Raw genomic sequence first — 23,864 nt, forward strand, 5'->3', positions numbered from 1 at the left:
GAATTTTTTTCATATGAAAAAATGAATCCCTGGTTTATGAGTCCCTGGTTCACCCACACCTTAAATGCTGTGTACAGTTCTTGTCCTATCATCTCAGAAAGAACATAGTAGAGCTGAAAAAAGCAGCACAAGGATGATCAAAGGTACAAATGATGTCTATCCATGCAACAATTGAATACACTAGGACTGTTCAGGCCAGAAAAGAAGTCACAATGACAGAGATCTACAAAATCGCGAGTAGCACAGAGAGGATGGCTGGGATTGACTGTTAACCCCCTTATCCAATAAAAGAGCCATAGGGCATCAGTTGAAGCTAATGGGAGCCAGGTTCAGAATAACTGAAAGCAGGTGGTTCTCGACACAATCTGTAGCAGACCTGTAGAATTTCTCACCGAAGTAGTCTCTTGGAAGACAGATCTACTGAGGATTAACAAACAGACAAAATATATCCACCTCAAAAAATAACCCCAAGTTAAAAATACTTGGAGACTAGCACAGTATTAGAAGGACATATATCATACATGATCTCCCTCTTCTTAGGCACCTACTTGTAGATACTGTTGGAGACAGTATAGTAGGCTAGGCAGACCTTTAGTATGAAACAGTGCAGACATCCTTGTGCTCTCAAGAAACAGCTGAAACACATAAGCTTGCAGTGATGGAAAGAATACATATAAGAGAACTTTTGAAGCTGGCTACTTACCATCCCCACACAGCCTCCTATAACCACATCTCTCCTATTCCTGCTCATTAAATATGACTGCCCTCTCTCAGTAGCAGAGAGAAAGTGAAACTTTCCACTACTTCTTCCCACAGCTGGAATCTCCAGCTTCATGTTCACCTTCCCCACACAGCTGCCTGAGCCTGTTTGCAGTGAGTGACCACTGAAACATTAGAAGATAGTGCAGCAGATCAGGTAGTTTTCTTCCTCTCTCACTTCCTGGGCTTTCTTAACATACTTCCATTGTGTTGCATTATACAGACATTCCTACTGGCCTCTCCAGTTACAGCCTTCTGAAGAGACAGTGGTATCCTTTTCATGAATTATAATTATTTGAGATCAAACAAGATCAGACATTGTATCAATGATGGTGAAAATGGGAATACAGGAATTATTGATCAGTTAGTTCACTGTTAGAAACTGAATGATTTAGCATTCCTCCTTGCAAACAGTTTTTGGTTTTTTTCTGAGGACCCTGTCACATCTTGAAAACAGAGAATTAGGCTTAATGACCTAAATGTTCCCTTCCACCCCTTGTGACATTCCACTATACAAATATTCTTCAAATGACAGCCATTTTAACAGCTCAGTTTCATAATATTGTTGTGTTCTAAACACAAAACACATGCAAAAAAACAGAACTCTTTTCCTAGTCCCTGTAAAGCATTTCTCTGTACTCAAATGTGTTATTCAAAATACTATATCTTGATGGAGAAAGTGTTGTACAAGGAAGAGGCTTTTAGATGATTTTGGTTATTTGGGTATATACAGAACAGTCTTTTACAGTAGGTAAAACAATACTTATAAATTTGTACTAAATGGGTGGTATTTGAAGATTCAACAAAGGGATCTTTAATGGTTCTTTTGTTTCAAAGATAGCTAAGAAAGTTCACGCAGAAACTATTAAAAAAGATTTTATGAGAAGCAGACAGAAATATTGAATACCAAATCAGACAACCATAAGGTTGAAAAAAATGGTAGAAACTGGAGGAAAAAAAAATAATCTAACACAGTAATGACCATTTTTCAGAAACTGCAAAAAGCAGAAGAAAATTCTGAAGTGCCTATGACCAACAGAGTACTTGGCTCAGCAGCACGCACACAGCAGGAAGATAGGAGCATTAAAGTTTTGATGAAACAGAGATAAACTAATCTTAAAGGAAATTTAAAAAAAAAAAAAAAAGACAGAATTATTTGCATACGGCTGAAGTTATTCTAAATCTTACCATGCAATCACTTTTGGCAAAGGCAATGCTTTCACCATTGATGAACTTGCAACATATTGAAATGACTCAAAACTTTAAGAATATAGTGATTGACAGAAGCAACTTTCTTCTTGTTCTCTTCAAAACGTTACAGCGAGTTAAAGCACCAAATGGCAGAAGACCTCTTTTAATAAAAACTTGTACATTATGGCCAGGTAAACATAGGAATTAACATATAACTGTTATATTATTATAAGTTTCTGTTAACTCTTATATTAATTGTTCCTCCTTGTATAATAGAATAGTAATGTATAGAGCAAAATATAAGAGAATAAACATTTTTAAACCAATAAATTGTGTATATATGAAAATCATCTTTATAATCATATACTAATTTGTAAGTCATTTCATCAGTGTTTTGCAAAGAAAGAGAGAGGTTTGGGGTCGACTTAGTATTGTCTTAGGGAGGCATACAATGCTTAAATATAGTCTCAAGAGCACTGAAAAGGTGATTTGGAAAAGGAAATATCTTTCACATGCTGCAATTTTTTATATAAAGTTAAAGTTTTGGAAAAAAAAAATTACATTGATTCTTTTGCTCCAGCAGACTATGACTGAATATTCAGATTTTCAATATTTAACAAACAAAAATATTTGCTTCTTAGGGATATGAAGTCTGTGTTTCTTTTTAGCATTTCTTTTTTCACTTTCAACAGATTGTAAAGTGTCACAAGCTGGAATATTTTTTGAAAATTCACAAACTATATGCAGCCTGGTTCTCGCAAATATATAACTGCTGTGGTGCTCTCATATTCACCAAGATATCATCAATACTGCAGTTGCTAAGGGAACTTGCAATCAACAATTATGCTTACATTAATCTCACTGAGAAACTTCCTAACTTTGTATTTCATCATTACTGATTAAAAACACTAATGCAGGCTGCATACGCAGTTAAAAAACAAACAAACAAACAAACAAACAAACAAAAAAACCACACACATCAGGTTTCACCTGCACACAGGCTGGTACAAGCAGTGGTGAGTCTGTACTATCTCAGGTGTCCTCGCACAGGAAGGATTCTGGTGCACAGTCTTGACTCACACTGGTGCCATGGATGAAGAGCACGAAGGTAAGGGATGGCCCAAAAATAATAGTGTGGACAAGCCCTTGGTGTCCTTACTGGAACAAAATTGAGTATCATCTAAGTACAACAGGCTTAAGGATCCGCTGGCAAGCCAGCCCGTTATGCTTCAAGTGGCTGCCTCCACACAACCTCTTACAGTTATTTTGCTTCATAGATAGATTCCATTAATCACACTTCCACTGAATTCAAGTTTCTTATTGACTTCATTGGAAATGAAATAGGACCCGAAGGCTTCCTCTAAGACCTAAGGCCACTGCTGCTGCTGCACACAAGTAGAGGTCAGGAATATAATTATTATTATTGCTACATTTATAACAGATGGAGACTTGCTGAAGCCAGTTATGGCTGCCATACAGGTCTTAATGTTATAATGTATCTCAGCATGATGGTCCTCCCAAGGAGATTTTGAGTAGTTGTGAGATTTAGATTATCTTTTCTCTATTTTGTTCTCTCTCTACATAAAAACCTGATCTGGTTACAGGAAAGGGACACTAAACATTTTCCAAATTTAAATTTTACAGGTTTAATATACTATTTTTTGGAATATGATTCAGGCAATTAGCCCCTTTATTTCACATCCATTTCTCATCAGACAAACGTAAATTGTGCTGAAAACCCAGGTGGGCTGACAATTGCTTTAAATGATAAACATCGACTGAAATCATCTAAAAAAATTAATCGGAATTTAATGTCTAATCTTAAACAGAAATGCCTCAAGCGACAGTGCTTAAAAGCCTGTTTCTGACAGGGAATCCAGGCAATATAAAGCAATATCTAGGTAATAGTATCAATAAATAACAGATTAAAGTTTGGTCTAGGAAGTACACAGAGTGTGGAAAAGGGGACAGGCCACTTGGGAGGAATACAGGAACGCTGTCAGAGTATGCAGAGGTGCAACAAGGAAGGCCAAGGCCCATTTGGAATTAAACCTGGCAAGGGACGTCAAGGACAAGAAGAAGGGCTTCTTCAAATACATCAGTAGCAAAAGGAAGACTAGGGAAAATGTGGGCCCACTGCTGAATGGGGTGGGTGCCCTCGTGACAAAAAAAGTTGACTGTGAGAAGGGAAAATGATGTTTCTCATGTACCATTTTTTCATTTGATAGTGTCGCTTTAAGTAAGTCTGAATAGTTCACATTCTAGTTACATAATCCACAATGTAACATATGTAACGGAAAGGCTGCCTCCAACTAGTACTTAACATTTTCTGCCATTCAGAAATAAGAATGAGGCACACTGGTGGAATAAGAAGCAAAATGAGTCATAAATTTATCTTCATCCTTCTGTAAATCTTAAATCATAACTGACTAAATGTATAGCTCTTAGAAGAAAACTACAGCTTGTTCACCATCTACACTGTTCTCCTGCCTTTGTCTCATACACATGCACTAACTGAATGCAGGTTATTTACTTTCCCGCAGAATTGATTTTCTGTTTCACTGCAAATCTGTAGTGAAATTCAAGACAGGTAGCCATATTCTGCACAGCAAAATAGTAGATCCTTATTTTCTTTGGCATTTGGATCACATGTCAGTGTTCCTTCTAATAATTTAAGTTTTTAGGCAGGATCCCAAGAAAATCATGCTCTCAATTCCTGATTGTTGAGAAATAGCTCCTCTTTCAACCTTGATAAAGATTACATTTTGGTTGGCCCTGGAGTAAAGTTCATTTCTGGTAAACGCTCGTGAGTGTACTGTGGGGGGAAATGAAGAACTGCAAAATACAGGTAACTTTATCCATACATTAGTGACATGATTTATTTCCAGAAGAACAGATTAGTACACAAAAATTTCTGTTCAAAATGGACCCTGTTTAAAATGGAACAATATTTGATCTTCACTCAGTAAAAGGCTTTCAGAGGTTTTTTTTTCCACTCTACCAGACTAGGTCTGTGATGGTTTGCAGAAATTTCCTATGTCAAAAACTGAAAATATCAAAAAATGTCAAAAATGAAAGTGCTTCTATAAGAATATGGAAATTTTTATCACACTGACACTAACTTAGTATCTTTATACTGTTCCTGGCCTACAGTCTTTTCACTCTCTCCCTCTTCCTTTCTCCCACCCTACCCCCATCCTACTTTTTCCTCCTTTTTGTTGTGTTCAGTACTGTTTTGGCTCTGAGTCTTTCCTGTCTGCTTAGTGGAGTTCAACCTTCAACCTCTTCAGAAATGTTTTTTGGCAATGAGACAACAAAGTTCTAAACTGTAAAAATAAAAAAGATACACATTTTCCTCCAAACTGCTGTTAATTAGATAACCTTTCCAAAAATACATCCTTTCTCTTTTAATTAATTTTATATCTACTACTTAGAAATTTATTGCTATTATATACTTCCAAGACTTTCCTCAAAAATTGCTGCAGAAACAATAACCCTGAGGCACATTTAGACCTTACTATCACCTTTCAGTTGAGTGGATTTGTTCTCCATAATCAAGAGAATATTTAGACTTCATTTCAAGGAGAAACAGAATTCCAAAACTGACATTAAAATTTTGTGGACAAGTCAGGTTATACTAAATTCAGCATGTGAATTCCTTCAGTTAGAAATTATAATGAAATAAAGGGAGGTCAAACTACAGTTTTGAGCCCTCTAGAAAGAAACCACTGTTATACCAGTGTTTGTGGATTTAAAGTACCTAACTATGTAGAAAAAACTAATTCCGCATTAAAAAAATACATAGGAAAGGTAATGGTGTATTGTATGCTTCATTTGCATGGCCTATAAAAACAGATTTGTTATAACAGGATGGGTACTTCCCCAGTTCTGAGTAGGTCAGAGAGACTTGGGAAGGAGCCAAGACATCTCTTCAGGCAATGAAGGGCAATATATTAATGCCTCCATAGTACAACAATTCTACATGTATGTGATGTATGTAGATATACCAAAACTATTGAAATTTTGCAGTATTTGCAATACTGGTTTTGTCCCTAGCCCTGTGTTACCCAACCCTGTTGTGCTTCCTTCCCCTTAGAGCCTTGTGGCTCTGGCAGGGCTATAACTATGTCTTCTCCACTTCAGCAAGGAAAAGGCCAGAGGAAAAGCAGTTAAATAGCTCTTCTGAACTCCTTGATGCTCAGTTATATCCTTGCTATGGAATTCTATTGAATGGTTGAAGAATTTACTAAAAACCTTAAAATGTTACAGAATGCAATTATCCTAAATTCAATTAGGATTTAATTTATGCAGCTTCTCTGTAACAGTACCACAGGATGGTGATATGAAAGTTAGACTAATTCTTGATATGTTCCATGGAGTGTCAATGTTTCGCATGAGACAAGCTTCAAAGGGGCTTGGTCAGCAGGCCAGCAAACACAAAAATGGTAGTGCCCACTTCAATTAACAGAACAAGTGGCAAATGAGATGTAATATATGCCCATTGCTAATATTAAACAGGTTATAAATTATCTTGATGTGGTATTTACAAGTCACTTATTGTTAATAAAAGCTTATGTAATATTTATAGGCAAGTACTCGATTGTCAAGATTCAAGTCTAATGAAAGAAACCAAAGTATTGCAGTTAGATCGTCACCCTGGAATTTGGCCTCATCGTTGAATATTGTATTCTCCCAAAGCAATAATTTTTTGCCACTGTCTATCAATAGGCAAATAAAGTCTTGAGAACATGCTTGGACAGGCACTTAAATCTCTATTTCCCCAACAATGGGTGAGGAAGGCCAGAGTCCGGCATACCTTAGTATTATATCTCTCTCTGCCACAGTAATTCACTGATGCCAAGATTGTCAAAAGCCTCCACCAATTCAGGACACTTTCATGTTTGGATACTTCACCTGGTATTGGAACTTCATGAAGTTCCCTATTCTTGCCATTAAAGGATAAATTGTATTGGACAGGGTCATATCAGATATTCATACTGCACCTAGCACACGAAATGAAAAATAACTGGTATAGTGACTGGTCAGCCAGCCAGCAAATCAGGCTTGAGATGGTTAAGGTTAGGCAACTAAAAATGAAAACTTCCAGAGTTTTTTCAAAAAGGGATCTCAACCTTTTCCAAACTGGACTTTTTTCCCCTCCATAATGAGTACTACTTTCTGAGAGAGGGAGAGGGAGAGAGAGACAGCAGCAAGGGTCATAATAAAGCCTTTTCAGGAAACGTACCTCAGCAAGGATTTGGAAAAGCCAAGTAGTTTTAGAAGCACGAGTCCAACTGCATTGTTCTCAAAATTGTGAGAAATTTTAAGAGCTGTATTTTAGAAACCTCAGAACTGCATAAATTAGATAAATTAACTTGGATATTAAAGCTAGATGACCTAATATATCAGAACTGATAGTGCTAGAGTTGAAGTATAAATGCCTAACCAAGTGAAGAATCAGAAGCTCAAAAACTCTAGGCATAACTAAAGTTCAGGAAGGAGAAGACACTAGCTATTTTGAACTTGCACAGGCTAGCTCAAAACCAGTGAGTCCATAGTGATGCCCTAAGGCATCTTTTATAAGAAGTGGAAGATGGAGCTGATGACACTGAAAGGATCCTAAGCTTCATTTAAAATTTATCAACAATTTAAACAGGGACTGTCTCATTGCTTTATCTATTACCAAGTAATATCACAACTGAAATTAAATTCCTAATTAGGAATTTTTAAAGTATGTAAATGGATAATAAATGTTAAACAAATATACAAATGTTAACAAATATACAGATGTACTTAGCTCATGCAATCTCAAACAAATGTTCAAGGGTAAAACATCAAAAATTCTGCAGTATTAGAAAAAAAAATCTTACAATACTACTATAGTGTAGAAGTAAATGCAAGACAGGTTCTCCAGTGAAAAGTTTTTACAAGAATGCTTTCTTTTTCTTTATTTGGGGGCAGAGGGGTGGGAGATTATATCTCAAGAAATTCAGTGATACTTGGCATGTGTACAAAAGGCGGGGGGGGGGGAGGGAAATCACCAAAAAGTCATATTTCAATTCCATGTTCTTTTCTAAGAGGTTATTCTAAACTGATGCAACTTTGCTTCAATGCTATTTGCGTACGTGCTTTCAGCCAATCAATTACAGCTTAAAAATATACATTTCCTCATATGTGTATCAGGCCCTGCCTGCACAGCTATTTGCCTGAGGACAGAACAGTATGTCTAATAAGTATCATAAAAGCTCTCCTCAGACAAACCAAAATAGCTTTACGTTGTTAAGCTATTTTCCTTCATTCACTAATTTCTATTTTTAATAAAATATTTCATTAAAAGATAATAACATGAAAAACTAGAAAGTCTGGAGCCCTTCCACTTGTTGCATCAGACATAGCTTTACCTCTGCTTCTGAGAATGACTTTAATAACCCTCTAGCCTTTTTTATTTGATCATTTAACATTAGCAAATACAGCATTCAGCAAGGAAGCATAGCTCTCTCCATTTAAAGACAAAAAGCAGGAGAGGTCTCTTCTGAGAGGACAATAAAATCTGCCAAATGTTTTTTCTTTTCCCTGTAAAAATCTGTCTTACTTAGAAATATTGTCACACTGAACAAGACAGAATCCCCCTGTGGCTGCAGATGGGCAGCCAGTTCAATAATATCTAAGAGAAAAGCTTAGAAGAGGAATGGCTTTTACTCCAGTCTCTGGCTGCTAATGAACATTCACAGGCACCTGGCATTTGGTTACAGCGCACAGTTACAGCAAACACAGACTTTCGCTCTCCTGGGCTGTACTGCAGTACTATGTGAAGAGTCCTCAGGTACTTCTCTGGGGGTAGCACTGGAGAATTTAGGCTTCAGATGTGCAGTAATTTCATAATCAAGAGGAATGACACTTCTCACTCTGAATTTTCTGCCTACATCAGGAAATTTCAGACTATTCAGAGGTAATAAATACCCCAATCATATACGTGATCACCATCTGGATCTGGTATATGAGTATTCACACCCTTGATCACTGCCCTTTGTATGATTTGAGGTTGGGAGGCTCTCGGAATTTGACAGTTGATAGAATCATGTAGGTCTTTACCAGGTAAATAATTGTTTTTTCATTAAGGATCTAGCAGTTAATGTTATGCTGAATTTTTGCCATAGCCCCTGATTCCACTTCCACCCTGCTGCTCTGTTTCCACATGGCATTTGATGTTAAATCTGCCTTGTCACATGTGAATGGAGGGAAAGAATGTAGTATGCTAATAACTAGAAAACCATATTCATTTATCATACTATAAAAATATTTAAATAATAATAAATATAAGGTGCTTTTGATTTCAGAGAATGGAGGCCCTTTGGAGCCAAGTCACTAAAAAGTAATTAAAACAATGAAGAAACAGAAAACAAAATCTATAGTGGAACAGATATCACCTGGACCATGTATAAGGTTGAAGCTTCAGGACTGTAACTGCTGTAAAAACTCCATTTGGACTCTGGGAATGTGTTGCAGGATCCAGCATAGTGTAAAATACTAAGTTAGAATATCCTCCTCTAAACCAGAACAGAAACAATCTTCAAGATGATGTCAGTGGACCATTAACAAAAACAAGGCTATTCTTCCCTGTTACCCAACCAGACAAAAGAGGCAAGATGACAAGGAGCTTATTTCTCATGACTGGTTTATATCCACATACAAACATAGGTAAGTAATCAATGGCGTAAAATTTTAAGGTCTTCTGGGTTTATTCAGAAAGACAGAGTGAAGCATCTGGACAAAATATGACAGCTATAAATTCTGCCTTAGATGTTGACTACATCAGCAGAGAATCTTGCTGTCTAATTGTCTCTAAAAACAACATAATAACAGATGCAGAGAAAAATACTTGTGAATAGAAGAGAAGAAAATAATTCTTTAGTACTGAAAGCAGGTTTTAAAAGATCAAAGAAAAGCTGGATGATAAAAAAGGATAAAGTTTCCACAGACTCATAAATAGAGGCTCCCAGAGTATAGCTCAGGAAACCGCTTGAGGCCTACAAATTTTCTGAATGAAGCCACAAAGACATTTTTCTATTGTGTCTGCACTATTAAAAATTATATATATGGATTTTTTATGCTGTCTTCAGTTAGCTGACTCTCTATGAGAAAAATCTCAGAAACCATAATTTATAAATTATGTTAAAGTAAACCAGGAACAATTAATCAAGATTTTATCTAGTCCTATTCCCCATTGTTACTGAAACTGAACAATATCAGCTATTGCTCAGAAGTTATATGATACGTATAAAAGTCATAACTTACCACCTTTTACAACTTCTAAAGAAAAGTTCAGCTAATTCAGTGAAAAAGTAAATTTGAGATTATGTTTAGAGAAAAGAAACAGTGCAGAAGTTTAACTGTTTCTAAAAGCCATATCATTATAAGCGAATGAATGAAGCAAGAGATATGAGTGAGATACAACACAGGTGAATATTGTTTTCAGATGTATGATAGAATTAATCCCTTTAAGCAACAGAAATTCTTCTGTATCAACAAAACAAGATTATTTCAAGAAAACTATGAAGTACTAGCAAAAAATATGGATCTTCCAGTTAACCACAATGCTGTATGGTTCAAGGGTGTTGAAGAGAAGTGTTATAAGAGATCTAACTATTACAACAGAAAAGCTTAAGAGATCTTCTCAGGGAAAACAAAACCAAACAAAAACATTTAAAGTGCCAGTCCAGATGGCATACAAAGAAGGTTCACTTAACCTTTACCTTCATCCAAGAGAAACACGATGATTAGCAAGTACTTACTGAAGGAAAGGATTTCTGTCTCCAAAGCTACTTGGATTGGGAATGAGTCCAGAAGAACCTTGAATGCTTTACTTCATCTTATATTACCTTTCCCTTACTTTAATACCTTACTTTATCTGCAGGCATGCCAAACTTAAAACCTGCAACTAAGGGATGTCAAGACACTCCTCCCAGACTTCATAAAACAAATATTCTTAAACTCTCATCTATGAACCAGTGACGTACTTTAGTGCACTATTATGGGTCCTATAAGAGCAGGCAGGATTTATGCATATGCTCTTACCGTATGCACCTTCTCAGCTTAGTTAAAAAAACAACACATTCAATATTTTTAAATTGTCGGTTGCTGTAGTGACTAGAGAAATGTTATATTATTGTAAAAAGAAAGGATGAAATCCATAGAACTCTATTATAAAGTGTGGGCCACTGTATGAAATATAAATTTCAGAACCTCTACATTAGGAAAGAAAATTTGGATATAACTGCAGTCCTTTTCTTCTTCTTTAATCTGCAGAATACTAGCTGAGAATTCTGTGCAGTTTTTATATGGTTGAACACAAATATGTATAGAACTTCACCCGTGAAAAACACTATCACAATACATATCTTAGAGAACAGATATGAAAAACATCTAAACCTGATATAGCGGATCATTCATTAAATATACATATGTATAAATATACAGTCTAAGTTTCAGAACTACAAAGAGATTAGACACCTTCATGCTACTTGCATCCCAGAACTGAGTTTAACAAAATTAATCTCAGCTCTTGTCTGATCCTTGAGATGAGAAAAATGCATATTCAGCATCAACATGCAGAAATACCTGATTAGTGACAGTGGCATTTTCCCTTCATCTTTCCCCTCTGCCCCTCAAGATTCTCAAGCTTGGCCTATTTTGCCAGCCCAGACTGGACTTACAAATGATCAGTTGTTGTGAGATGGATAAATATGATGAGGCACTCTTCTCTCTTGCCCCCAAAAGAGGTGATTTTTCATGGAATAAGTAAACATTAGTTGTGCTAGAGAAAGGGAGAACCAACCTGTAATTTAATTAGTTCCTTTCACACATAAAACATAGGTTCTAGTTCTTTCTGTTCTGAACACTTACTATTTTGCTACAGAAATAGGTTTAGATAAAGCAAGTGAATACTCTTCATTAATAAAACCAATCCGATATTTTCAGTCATCTACCACAAGGTTGTCTTCTGTTTTAGAGTGAATATTACTTATATGAAACTTTATGATTTCCTGTGCTTCTTATATATTCTTAATTTGTAAGTGCTTTTTTTTTTTTTAAGGATTAAAAATAGCAAATTTCTGCCTGCTTTTGGTAATTATAAGGTACTGTAACATAGAGGAAAAAGATAGTTATCATCATCAGTCCCAAACTATATTTCAAAAGAACTCTTCCACCTGAGAAGACACAGTAGAAATTACTCAATAGCATATATTGTCATATATTTCCAATTCCGCCTCCAAAAGTTAAACATCATTACCTAAATGAAATAAATTAGTGGTATGCCATGGTCAGCCTTATTGTTCAGGGTTGATTCTTTGCTGACATCATTATTGCACAAGTGTCTTCTAAGAAACTGTTTGGCATTTACCTCAGTTTGCGTAAAATAAGGGCGAGGCTTTTAGTATTGCAGGCTGAAATTAATACACATATTGCTTTGCAGTTTTGAAATACAGGAATTGACTCTCCCCTCCAGGACTCATAGAACAAATATTATGTATTTGGAGAATGAACATAGACTGATTTGAGACTATCAGTGCTTTTCACACTAAATTGCAAAATGATACAAAGCCTTGGGTTAAGTTTCATCCACCCTGGTCTACCAACCAGAGACCAAAAAAAAAAAAAAAAATCATACAATATTACCAGAAAAATCCTACCTCCATCAAAGACAATGTTCCTATTAACACTGATGGAAATTTGGCCAAGCATATTATCATAGGATTTGCGATGTTTCTTTATTTAATTGCTCTCTGATTTAATGTACTTCAACTCAATAAACCAACTTGCTTCCTTCTTTAGGAGCCATATCAGCCATCCAAAGAAGTTTTAAAAGACAGCAAGGCAAACACCAGGACTTGTGTTCATTGCTGTGTACATACCACCTTTCATCATTCCCACTTCATAGCATTTTCTTAGTCGGCAAGCCTGGCAACTCTTTCTTCTGTTCTTGTCAATGGTGCACTGGTTAGTAGCTGGACACATGTAGTCGTTGTGCCCTGTAAAACCAGAGGGAGAGAAAAGTAAAGACACGGCTATAAACAATCTCCAATTACAGAAATTTCAAGACTGCCTAGAATACTTAATCTTATTTCTCATTGAGTGTTTAGTACAGCACTTCATATCAGGGAGAAGGTAGGGTTATGATCACAATTTATCATGAAAGTATTGATATGGATAATGAAGCTAACATCTATTCACAATACATTTATTCAGTGCTTTAGAATTATTAAAATAATTAACAATTAAAGCAGTCAAAAAAGAGAATAGATGAATATGAACAAATCACTTGACTTCCTTGTGCTTAGTTTAACAAATACAATGCCATCTGATCTATACACCTCTTCTGACGTTTACCAACAGAGTGGGCAAAATTAATAGAGGTTTATAGAACTAAAAAGGCCTACAGAATGATATTTTTAAATATCCACCACATGTTGGGGCAGTTAAAAACAAACAGAAACAACATAAAATAGAAGCAGCAGCCATTGATTCAATTGCATCTCAGGGATAAACTGATCTTTAATTCCAATTGCATGCCTACTGATATGAAATATATGCAAAAATTTTCTATCATTACAAATTGTTAAAATTACGGTGTGGTGCAGCCTAGGTTGACATTGGCAGCTTTTCCTTCAGAGATCCCCTTCCTCATTGATTACCCTCTACATCTCAATTCTTGCTGCAAACATTGCCAGCATACTGTAATTTGTTACTGCCAACAGGCCTCTATTTTAACCTTTCTTAAAAAGAAGTATCAAATGTGTGCTTAAGTCTGCTCTAAGGTTATTTTCCAACCAAAGACGAAGTTCAGAAAGGATGAAAAACACTATCCAAAATGATCTTACTGGTTCGCTGTATTCATCTAAACACAACTAAGGTACAGCACACAACGAAACCATTTTACTGCAGAACTGTTTGTTCTTTCTTTCAGGTCAAGGGATCAGCCTGAGGTAGAGTAGGGTGGGGACTTGACAAGAGGCCTTGGTCTCATCAAATCATCTATCCTTGACTACAAATTAGAAAATAGAGTAAAAATGACTATCAGATTACACCAGGAACATCTGCTCTCTAATGCTACATAACTGGGATCCAATCAAAATAAGCAGCCAAACTGTAAACTTGTTAATATGGTGACAGCAGACTACATACTGTCTCAAATAGAATTATTATTTGGTAGCCCTGACTAGTAGAATGGTATATGACTGGAAAAATCTGAATCCACAGGCTTTGTTCCAGGACTGAGGTAAGGAAGTAGGACAGAAACACTGCCTCAACCTCACCACGAAAGACCATTTTAATTTTCAGTTCCTCTGGTATGATACAGGCTGTTCTATATCTGATTCAAAACATTTCACATGTAAGAAAAAAAAATCAAGTCAGAAAGAAAACAGTCTCAACCATATAAAGATGAAAAAGTAACGTAAAAAAGTAAAAGCCACATTTATAAGAAAATGTAATTTTATTTGGTCATATTAAACAACAGCAAAAAAAATTATTGCACCTGTCCTCAATTGTCAGCCTTGTTTTATAAGCCAAGCTGAAATAGGATCAGGGAAGGACTGCAAACTTTAATTACACCTTTTAAAAACAAAGTAAATCCTTGGCAGTTAAAGTATCTGATCTTCATCCTAGGGAAGCTAAAAGGTAAATTCATAATGGGAACAAGCACAGGCCCTGAATTCAGCAAGTCATTCAGAACAACATAACGCTCTGTAGGACAGGCAGACAAACATTCCCATTAAGGTCAAAGCTGAATACAAGCTTACCACTGTTGCTGGACTGCAGCCCATTAGGTTCCATGCTTAGAAAAAAAGTGACACTATGCAAAAATCATGTAGAATCAAAATCAACAAGACAGCTGTCCTTTTTCAGAGTGCTTAGGTAGGTGATAACCTTCTCCTTTGCTCTGAACCTGGATTTCCCTATGCAAGTTGTAAGCTTTTGGGAATAGGCTTTGGGGTTTGTAGAACAGTATACACAGAATTGTCCTATTTATGGCTGAGCCACAGTCCCTATTGAAATGAACATGATTCATATTATCATATTTTTACAGTGAAATGTTTTACTTTAAATATATGCTTTAAAGGTAATAATTACTCTGTTCTCATGCAGAAGACCTGCACCTGTGACAAGCCACACTTCTTTCAAAAGCTTGACAAACTTCACAGAATAAATCTTGCAAATTTTTGAATGAGAAAAAGAAGAGTCTGTGTGTGAGAGGCATAGTTCTTCAGATGATGAGTGCCACAACTAACTTCACTGTTTAGACTTCATACATGCTATAAATCTAGGAAGAAGATAATGTACTTAATATGTCTCACTTTTTTTTTTAATTTAGTTTAACCAACATGCCTTAAGAAGGCTGGAAAAAACATAAGGAACCTGGAGAAAAAAAACCTGATGACTAGAGTCATGCAGAAGAAACGATCTAATGCATGAAGGAAGAAGGGGAAAGGAAGGCAGGCATCTTCCCTGCTTCTCCACAATACCACCTGGTTTCAAGCATTCAGGCACAGAAAGCGAGGAAGGAAGTTTCCTGCGTAAGGAACAGAGACAGACCAGAGCATTCCAGCTTGGGATGACACGGAATGGGAAAAGATAGAAGAACACAATTAAGGAAGAGGTAGCACCCAGAGACGAGCTTTATTTTTAGTATTTAATAACTTAATAACTCTGCTGTAATGCATATTGTCTCTTAGCTTTTCTGCCTTTTCTTTTATCCTTAAAGCTTGTCTCTTGGCCGAGCTGGTACAGAATGATTTGGCTTACTAGAAGGAATCCCTCACTGTTGTGTATAGTTAACCTGCAAGTAGAAGACCTAAACAAGTGTCCACCTGCCCTACACATCATTTTCATGCTATCCCAAGAGTAATATGTGCTAAGAGAGGCTAATTAGACCACTAGAGTAGTCGGTATCAAAGCAATACCAAGAGAAAGAAACATCTTCAGTGACTAGCAATACTTCTAAAGCTAAGCATACAACACATGGACACTCAGATGTTACTGCTTCTTGAACGTAAGTGATCAGATAACCTGCACAAAATTAAAGGTGGGGAGTTTACTAGGGTAGCGCTCTTCTATTACTTACCTGACCTTGTTTCAACCCCCACAAATATTTAACCCGCAGTATCGTGAACTACAAAGAATGAGATGAGGGGAGCTGTTGCAGGGGCTTGGGGCGGGGAGCGGTCTGCTTTTTCATGGTATCTCACTCATTGTACTGTAAGGCACAGTAAAATTAAGTATTTTTACATCACTTTCCAGAACAGGGTAAGAGATTTGGCCTCTTTCCCAAAGCACTAATTTTACATGTGATATTCTGAATGATAGTGATCAACATGGGGAAGGGGGGGGGGATAAGGAAGCACAGTGTCAACAAGAAGATAATGGCTGAAATCAAAATGATTTTGACCTTACTCTAAACCTACTCATCATAATCAGAGCTGTTTCTTACTGCGCACAAAGCCTGACTTTCTATTGTCAGCATGAGTCACATGCCTAGTGTTTATGTTCACAGGCTCACATAGCTGTCAGTGTGAGGGCTCTCATGATACATGTCGTGTATGCAACAGCAGAGCATGCTTCAGGCAGAGTGGGAGTATCATTTCTCATTGAGGATATTCGCCAGCAAAACACTTCATATTTCATTTAAGTTAAGTGTTACTACAGCCAGCAGAACATTTAAGCATCTGCGTACTTCTGATGAGTATCCCCAGCACAGTACCTAGGGTTAAAGTTAAGTACAGGCCTGAGTGTTTTGCTGAATTGAAGCTTTGAAGATCCGAGTTCATTTTGTCCTTGACCAGCAAGGGTGTAAATTAGGGTCATTTTACTGTATTAATAGTAATTAACATAACACATAAATATGTTTTCTTCTTAAATGTGTAGACAGTTGCTGTGTTATACTCCAGCAACCATCAGAATTATCCTGAGAGAACAGTTAGTATAAGCAGTGAGGGAGAGGGAGGAGGAAAAAAATAGAATTAAAAAAATAAAGAAACCCACATGTCAGCATTGACAACAAATGGCTTAATAATGTTCAATAACATTTAATTCTACAAGGCCAATAAAGGAACATTTTTAGTAAGATAAATTTTGTATGACACCTAAACCAATGTAATTGAATCAATTATATTTCAAGTGAAACCAGTGATAACTATTATTCCTCTAATAACATGCATTCTTCATTTAATTGTTTATTATTTCAATCTCCACATCACACAAGTTCTTGAACTACTTTTTGCCTATCTGCACGCAGACTGTAAGCCATTACACGGAAGCACCAGGTCATTCTGTAAACTTACTGTGGGAGTGGAAACAGCAGGATTTCTTATACCTAGGTGAAGGAAGGCTAGAGTGTGGCGTTTATTCGCACCTTAAAGTGCGAATCAAAGAGCTGAGTGACAAGCAGGAGGAATGGGTTATAGAGTAAAGGCAAAACCTTGGAAAGAATAGCCTCAACAGAAAGAGGAAAGTTTTCACAAACTGTAAGGAAAAATGTGCCTGGACAGTAGTATTGTTACATATGCTAATCCAATATGAACAAATATTGAGTGTAAATTAAAAGTTACACCAATTTAGGTTAAACAATCCCATAAAAATGCATATTGATTTTAAAATCCCACTCTTTTCTAACAGGTTTCACAAAAGAACAGAAGGTCATGTCTAATTCCTTTATAATCACAGACAGTCAAATTCACAGCTTAATTACCCTCAGACAAGGTCTTTGGACTTGGAACTTAAGTTCTCTTAGCAACCACCTGACCCTGCTGAGAAGATGAAACCTTTTCTGTTTTTAAACTAGTAGGAAATTGCCATATGTGACAGTAAGGAAAAGGGCCTAGCAGATTGCAATATATATCTCCTTTGCATCTAGTGAACAAATCTTCCTTTTCTGCACACCTCTGAAAGAAAGATCACAATCCCATGAGTGAGTGAAAAAGGCAGAAACGTCAAAATCTGTATACTCTAATCTGTCATTCAGCTGTGTCACACAGCTCCCACACTGAGTGCTTATGTTCTAGTGGAAACTTCTTGTCTTCATGTGTGTATAGCATTGTTCACATGAGCAGTTAATTTAAGTTAAATCATAATGATACCAATCCTTCCTTTAACCTTTTCCTGTTTTTTGAAATTGCATAAGAAAAATGAAGAAAAAAAGAGGAACAGATATTGCATGAGGATGTTGAATTTCCTGCCACCTCAACAATTTAATAACTCATGAATATATACACCGAGTGACTTAAGTAGTAAAGCATTACTTAAGTTTTACTTTAGCTTTATAATTGTGTAATTATATACATTATATACTATACATATAAAATTTTGTGTGTGTGTGTGCGTGTGTGTGCGTGTGTGTATACACACCCCCCCATAAAATACACATATACACACACACCTATAATTACATCTTCTACTGCAGCAGAACATTTCAAAGTTTCTCTTACTGGTGTGAGTCCTAAAATTTGAATTGGTGTTTCAACTGCTATTCCAGGACTGGGATACCATATGCAAGTTCTACTTCTACCCCAACTCCAGTCTCTTCTTTTTAATTTTATAAAAGATAATGAAATAGGAAGTATATTTTTTTCCTCATGACAAAGATTCCAATCCAGATCCCAAACTCTGTAAAATCTGGCAAGGAGTGCGACATCTACTTTCTGTTTCCCTATCTGATAAATCATAATTGTTTTAAATCCTTGGCACATGATTAAACCAACAGCTGTGTTAAAGGAAAAATTCCCACAATGTATTACTCACAAGCATCTCAATATGATCCCTCCAGAGACAAAAACCATTTTCAGTAGAGAGTCATAGGCAAGCCATGGCCATCTTACTCCTGCAGACTTTAAATGTTCTCTCTCGTATTTTTAGCATCTGTTTATTTGAGCTAAAATGGGAAGAGGAGAAATTCTACTACAAAAAAACCCTTCAGCTAATATAAAGAGGCCAAAAAGTAAAGACAACTGCAAGTTATGCTTGTGCACATAAACGCAAATTAGTTATGTGCAACAAGAAAATTAATACACTTCTATTTTAATTTCACATATAACATCAATTGTTGGATGTTGAATTGTGATGGCATCTATTGAACAAGTTTTCCTAGTTTTACTTTATAGTTGCATCTTAGGTAATTAAATGGTCCCTAACACTGTAAAGATCGCAAGGAGCTGAAATGTATTTATTCTCAGAGTACCTCTGTAAGAGAAAGTGCTGGTATTTCCATTAAACAGCTGGAGGTCCAAGGGAAGGACTTTCCACTGCAAGCGACAGGGTGTGCAGTGGACATGGTGTTTCAAAGCAGAGAGTTTTCAGCATGGGAGTTTGCAAAACAAACTGTAGTCAACTCCTGGTTTGGTTAAAATATTATACTAATCTGCAACATCAGTACTTTGACAAAAATCCCCTCTTATGCTTGTGCAACACTTTCTCATGCAAAATAAAAACTAGTTACACTCTTCTTTCCTTTATTGATCTGTGGTTTAAACTAGTAGACCCATCTGATCTAAAGGAGGTTACAAAAGGTATTTCCCCTCACGCCCTGTAAAACAGAGTGGCACAGTTAAACACTTTCCTGATCAACACACAAACGTGTTCTCCTGAAATTAGCTCTTTCTTTTTCCTAGTCAATATTTTGAAAGGCTGACAGGCATAGCACCAAGCTAGGAATAATGCAAGCTTGCAAATATATAATTTGCAATGTATAATTACTTCTCTCATATTTATGTACAACTTAAGTGACTTTTTGCACTTTTGATGGCTTTCTTTCAGACCCTGTTAAGATCATCAGCACACTGATGATGGTATTTGTGACAATCTTATCCCTATTATTAAAACAGCCTGCAATATCTTTTGGCCCATGAGTTCAAATGGTCACATCAACACTTCGCAAATCCAGTCATTATGATCCTTGATATTCATAAAATACAGTCTATTTTTATGATGGGATTTTCAAGAGAGCATAAGGAAGTAAGCTCAGCCTGATCACCTGAACCCACTACCCTATTGCACTGCCCATTAATACCACTGCTTCCATTAAACAAATGTCAGGATGCACAAGGCAGGAGTCACCATACCTTGGTGGTACAGCAGCACACCCTGGCATAGTACTGTAGCAAGACCTCCCCTCCCTGCCTCTTACTCCTGCTGATCATGACTTCTTCTCACCCTCCTCACCCTCACAGTATTCCCATTCTTTCTGCCAGGGACAACAGACCTTGCCCAGTTTCTTTCCTTTCATTCTTCCCAAAAGCCTGAGAGATACAGGAAGGCAAGCAGAGGCTCCTGTGGGGAGAGAAGTCTGCATGAACTGGAATGGACACATGTTCAGTGTCCTTTATTCCAAAGCAGCAGGCAGAAGAAGGAATAGAAATTGGAGAAAAGTTGAGAACAAGAAGGCCAGAAAAGAGGGAAAAGAGATTCCTGATTCCACTCACAACTGCTCTGCAGTTTTAAAGAGCACTAAAAATAATCTCACTCATCCCTCAAAGTCCCCACTAAAATCCTGCAAAGATTTCTGCAGATTTCTTTCCTTCTCCTCTCCACATTTAACTCACTCTGCTACCTACCAAAAAACTGAATTTTTTATAGTCTGGTGAAACCTTGAGCTATTTGTCCATATATATCTGATCATACCTGAGGGATTGGTAGTTCATCCATTTTCTGAAAAGCACATTTTTACTGTAGTCACTATTAACCATGTCATTGTATTCAGTTCAGCATTTAAGCATACAGTTTTTAACCATTCTGAAGGGGCAACATGAAATACTGTTTAACTTTTTTAGTTGCTTGATAGGGCACAGCAATCAAACACACTCTTCTAGAGGAAGTAAAACACCATTAAAGCTAATAATACAGGATACATTAAGTACAGTTTCCAAGAGCTAGGAATTTTGTCTAGGAAGTGGGAAAAGCTTTGGACTTGGCAGAAGAACCACCAGTGGCTGTTTATAAAATGAGATAACAATCAGTGAATATTCTCTACTTTTTTGGCAAAGTACGTGCCCAAGTTCAGAAAGGCTTTCTGTATTGTCTAGGGTGACATTTCCTATGTGACCTAGGGAAACACAGTTCAGATGATTTCAGAAAATCAGTCAGAGAGTTACTATTATAGTTCACTGTTAAAACAGAAGCTGATATCGAATCAGGCTTCATAGTGTCTGTCCTGGATCCAGTTCTAAACAGTATTTTCCTCAGAGATGGGTAATGGACCAGATAATTTTTTATATAAAATGTCATCTGTGAATGAATAGCATTGAATAAGAACAGAGAGAAGACCAGACTACTCTTCTAGTGAGACAAAAATAAATCTGAAATAAATGCAAGTCTTCTGGCGTCTATAGGATAAAAATTCAAAGTTTTCTTGGCAAACTGGAGACAGTAAGGACCAGGACAAATCACTATGTTAAAACAGTAATAATCAGATGCACAAAACAAGATGGGGAGCAAGTTACTAGTGCTCTGGGAAAGTATGCTTGAGCTTATTCTGCATCGCACACTGACAATGAATGAACAGTGTCGTGTTTTTGCAAATAAGGCAAGCCCTACACTGTGATGGGCACAGAGGAAGGCCTAGGCCTGTAAGGTAATACTATTGCTCTGTTCAGCAATCATACATCAAGAAAAAAAGAAAACAGGACAAACTGAAGAATGTCCAAAGTAGAGCAACCAGAAGATTAGAGGTGTGGAGAACATGCCCTGTGAGAAGAGATTGAATAAACTGGGTTTCTTCAGGTTAGGTAAGAGAGACTGAGAAAAAGATGTGATAACAGTCTTCTGTGCAGAGGGAAAGAGAACAATTTGTTTTCTGTAGCATGATAGATAGGAAAATAAGTGAGGAGCTTAACATGAAGGAAGGAAGACTCAAATTTCGTAATACTCTTCAAAGATGAGGAAAGTCAAACATTGGAACAGACAACAGGTTTTTAAGAAGCTAAACAAAAACATGTAAAGGATGACAGTGACAGTTGATCCTATCACAGGACAGGAAGACAGACTAGGTCTCAAGCTCCACTCCAGCCCAATGATTTGCTCAGACCACAAAAAATAAGGAAGCGTCTTAGATGCAAACATCTTAAATCCACATGGTTACTGAATGCAGCATTTAAAACTTGTTGGAAAAGTACCGCATTCAAAGTTGATTGACAAAGGAGAGAAAAAAAAAAAAGCATTGACATTTGCCTGTCAGCAACACCTTAGTTTCTGAAACAAGATCACCATTGATAGGAATGTTGATATTCAAAATGTGCATTAAGAGGCAATGATCAGAGCATGTATTTAACTCAAGGATCTCTGCAGGAAAAAAAAATACTAAGAATCATAAAAATAAAGCAAAACACATTTCAGAAGAACCTGGCTGCTCACACACAGTTGGAACTGTCAAAGTAATGGCTAAACCCTTCTGTCTTTCCAACACATTTTCTACACTTCAAACTTCTAACAGTCACCAACCTCTGAAACTGGAACTGTGTTTTTCCACTCTAAAACTAGATACCGGTCTGCAGTCCCCTGTTATACTGGCTGTAACTGCAGAGCATGAGCCTAAGTGAGACATGCAGAGGTAGTTTTGCTCTTTCTGCTGACAACTCATAGAATCAGTGGATAAGCAGTCTTATTAGGGAGTTTCGGTCTTCTCAGCTGCAGGATCTGTGCAGCATTTGCAGCTGTTATCAAACAGATTACAAAAATACCATGAAAACAGAAGGCAGTAATGGAAAGCTAAAGGGAAGATCTCAGAAACCCCCCAAATTGACAAACTTGTAATTGCTACGTTGTGGTATTACCTGACCACCCACTTATCAGGCATGTTTTACCATTGAAAAACTTCTCCCCAATTCAGAAGAAATTATGTATGTATGTACCACTCCTAATGTTAAAAAATTTGAATTACATGCTTTCAACAAAGTACAGTTCTATCACTGTGAAGCTAAACAATTGATAACACCCAGAGTCTACTGACAAAACTCTCCTACTTGATGGTCAGATGGCATAACTGTTAAATACAATCCACTTTCAAGCCATACAACTAAAGGACTTCCCAGCTTCAAGATTTCCCACACTTTGAAGACCACTATGTCTGTGTCATTTAAGACATAAATAGTAGGCCTTTGAAATCCCTCAGGAAGGCTATTCATCCATTTTCAGATGCCAATCTATTCTTGCCTGCCTTGTATCACCTTGCATCACAGATTAATTCTTCTATAAATATTTGCAAAATTTGCCAGATTTCTGTGCGAGCCCACAGCTGTGAGAAAAGCCAGAGAAAGCGTGCATGAAAAAATAAAATCAGAAGGACATATGAAGGAGACGTGAAAACAGAACTGAAGATTTCTGAAATACTTTGGCAGTTCTGAGACCAAGATACACCTCAATGTAAGAAGTTAGTTTCATTTGTTCTGAACCCCATGTGCTCCCACTGAGGGTTCTCAGCCCCACACACATACAAGTTTGTTGGACACTAGTCAGAGATGATAAAAACAATTCCTCCCTGTCCCATACCCTTTAGTGGCTATCCAAATAACACAATTAGAAGGAGGGGGAAAGAATGTGTGAGCTACAGGTGATTTTTAATTTGTAAATGGCATTTGTGAGGCTGATGTTGAAATGCTTCATGCAATTCTGTTATCCAAATTTTAAAGAGGATTTGGGGGGAGGGGGAATCAGAAAAGGTGTAAAGATAAAGGAAGTGATTTAGTAAGTTCAGTAAGTAAACAAAGGAAGTTTACTTAAGATATCAACATGATTTGATCGTAACATATAAGAACTTTCAACAGGAGACCGATACTAGATACTAAGAGGGGTTCATGGAGTAATGTGAAAGCCAAAGTAATTCAAGCTAGAAAGATAATTTTTTTTTAGCAGATGGGAGAACAAATCACTAG

The 23,864-nt window shown here is 36.8% G+C and overlaps 1 protein-coding gene across 2 annotated transcripts in view; it reads right to left on the bottom strand.

Moving 5' to 3' along the window:
- Nucleotides 1–23,864, bottom strand: part of ESR1 (estrogen receptor 1) — a 184,934-nt gene that overhangs the window by 70,607 nt on the left and 90,463 nt on the right. Inside the window, exon 4 of one of the 2 annotated variants that reach the window (XM_026122228.2) lies at nt 12,867–12,980. In XM_026122228.2, coding sequence (XP_025978013.2) covers nt 12,867–12,980 — 114 coding nt within the window. Of the gene's footprint in view, nt 1–12,863; nt 12,981–23,864 lie in introns of both variants that reach the window. The other variant, XM_064509138.1, reaches the window with a different exon arrangement.

The sequence above is a fragment of the Dromaius novaehollandiae genome, chromosome 3 (genome assembly GCF_036370855.1).
Source record: "Dromaius novaehollandiae isolate bDroNov1 chromosome 3, bDroNov1.hap1, whole genome shotgun sequence".
Classification (NCBI taxonomy): domain Eukaryota; kingdom Metazoa; phylum Chordata; class Aves; order Casuariiformes; family Dromaiidae; genus Dromaius; species Dromaius novaehollandiae.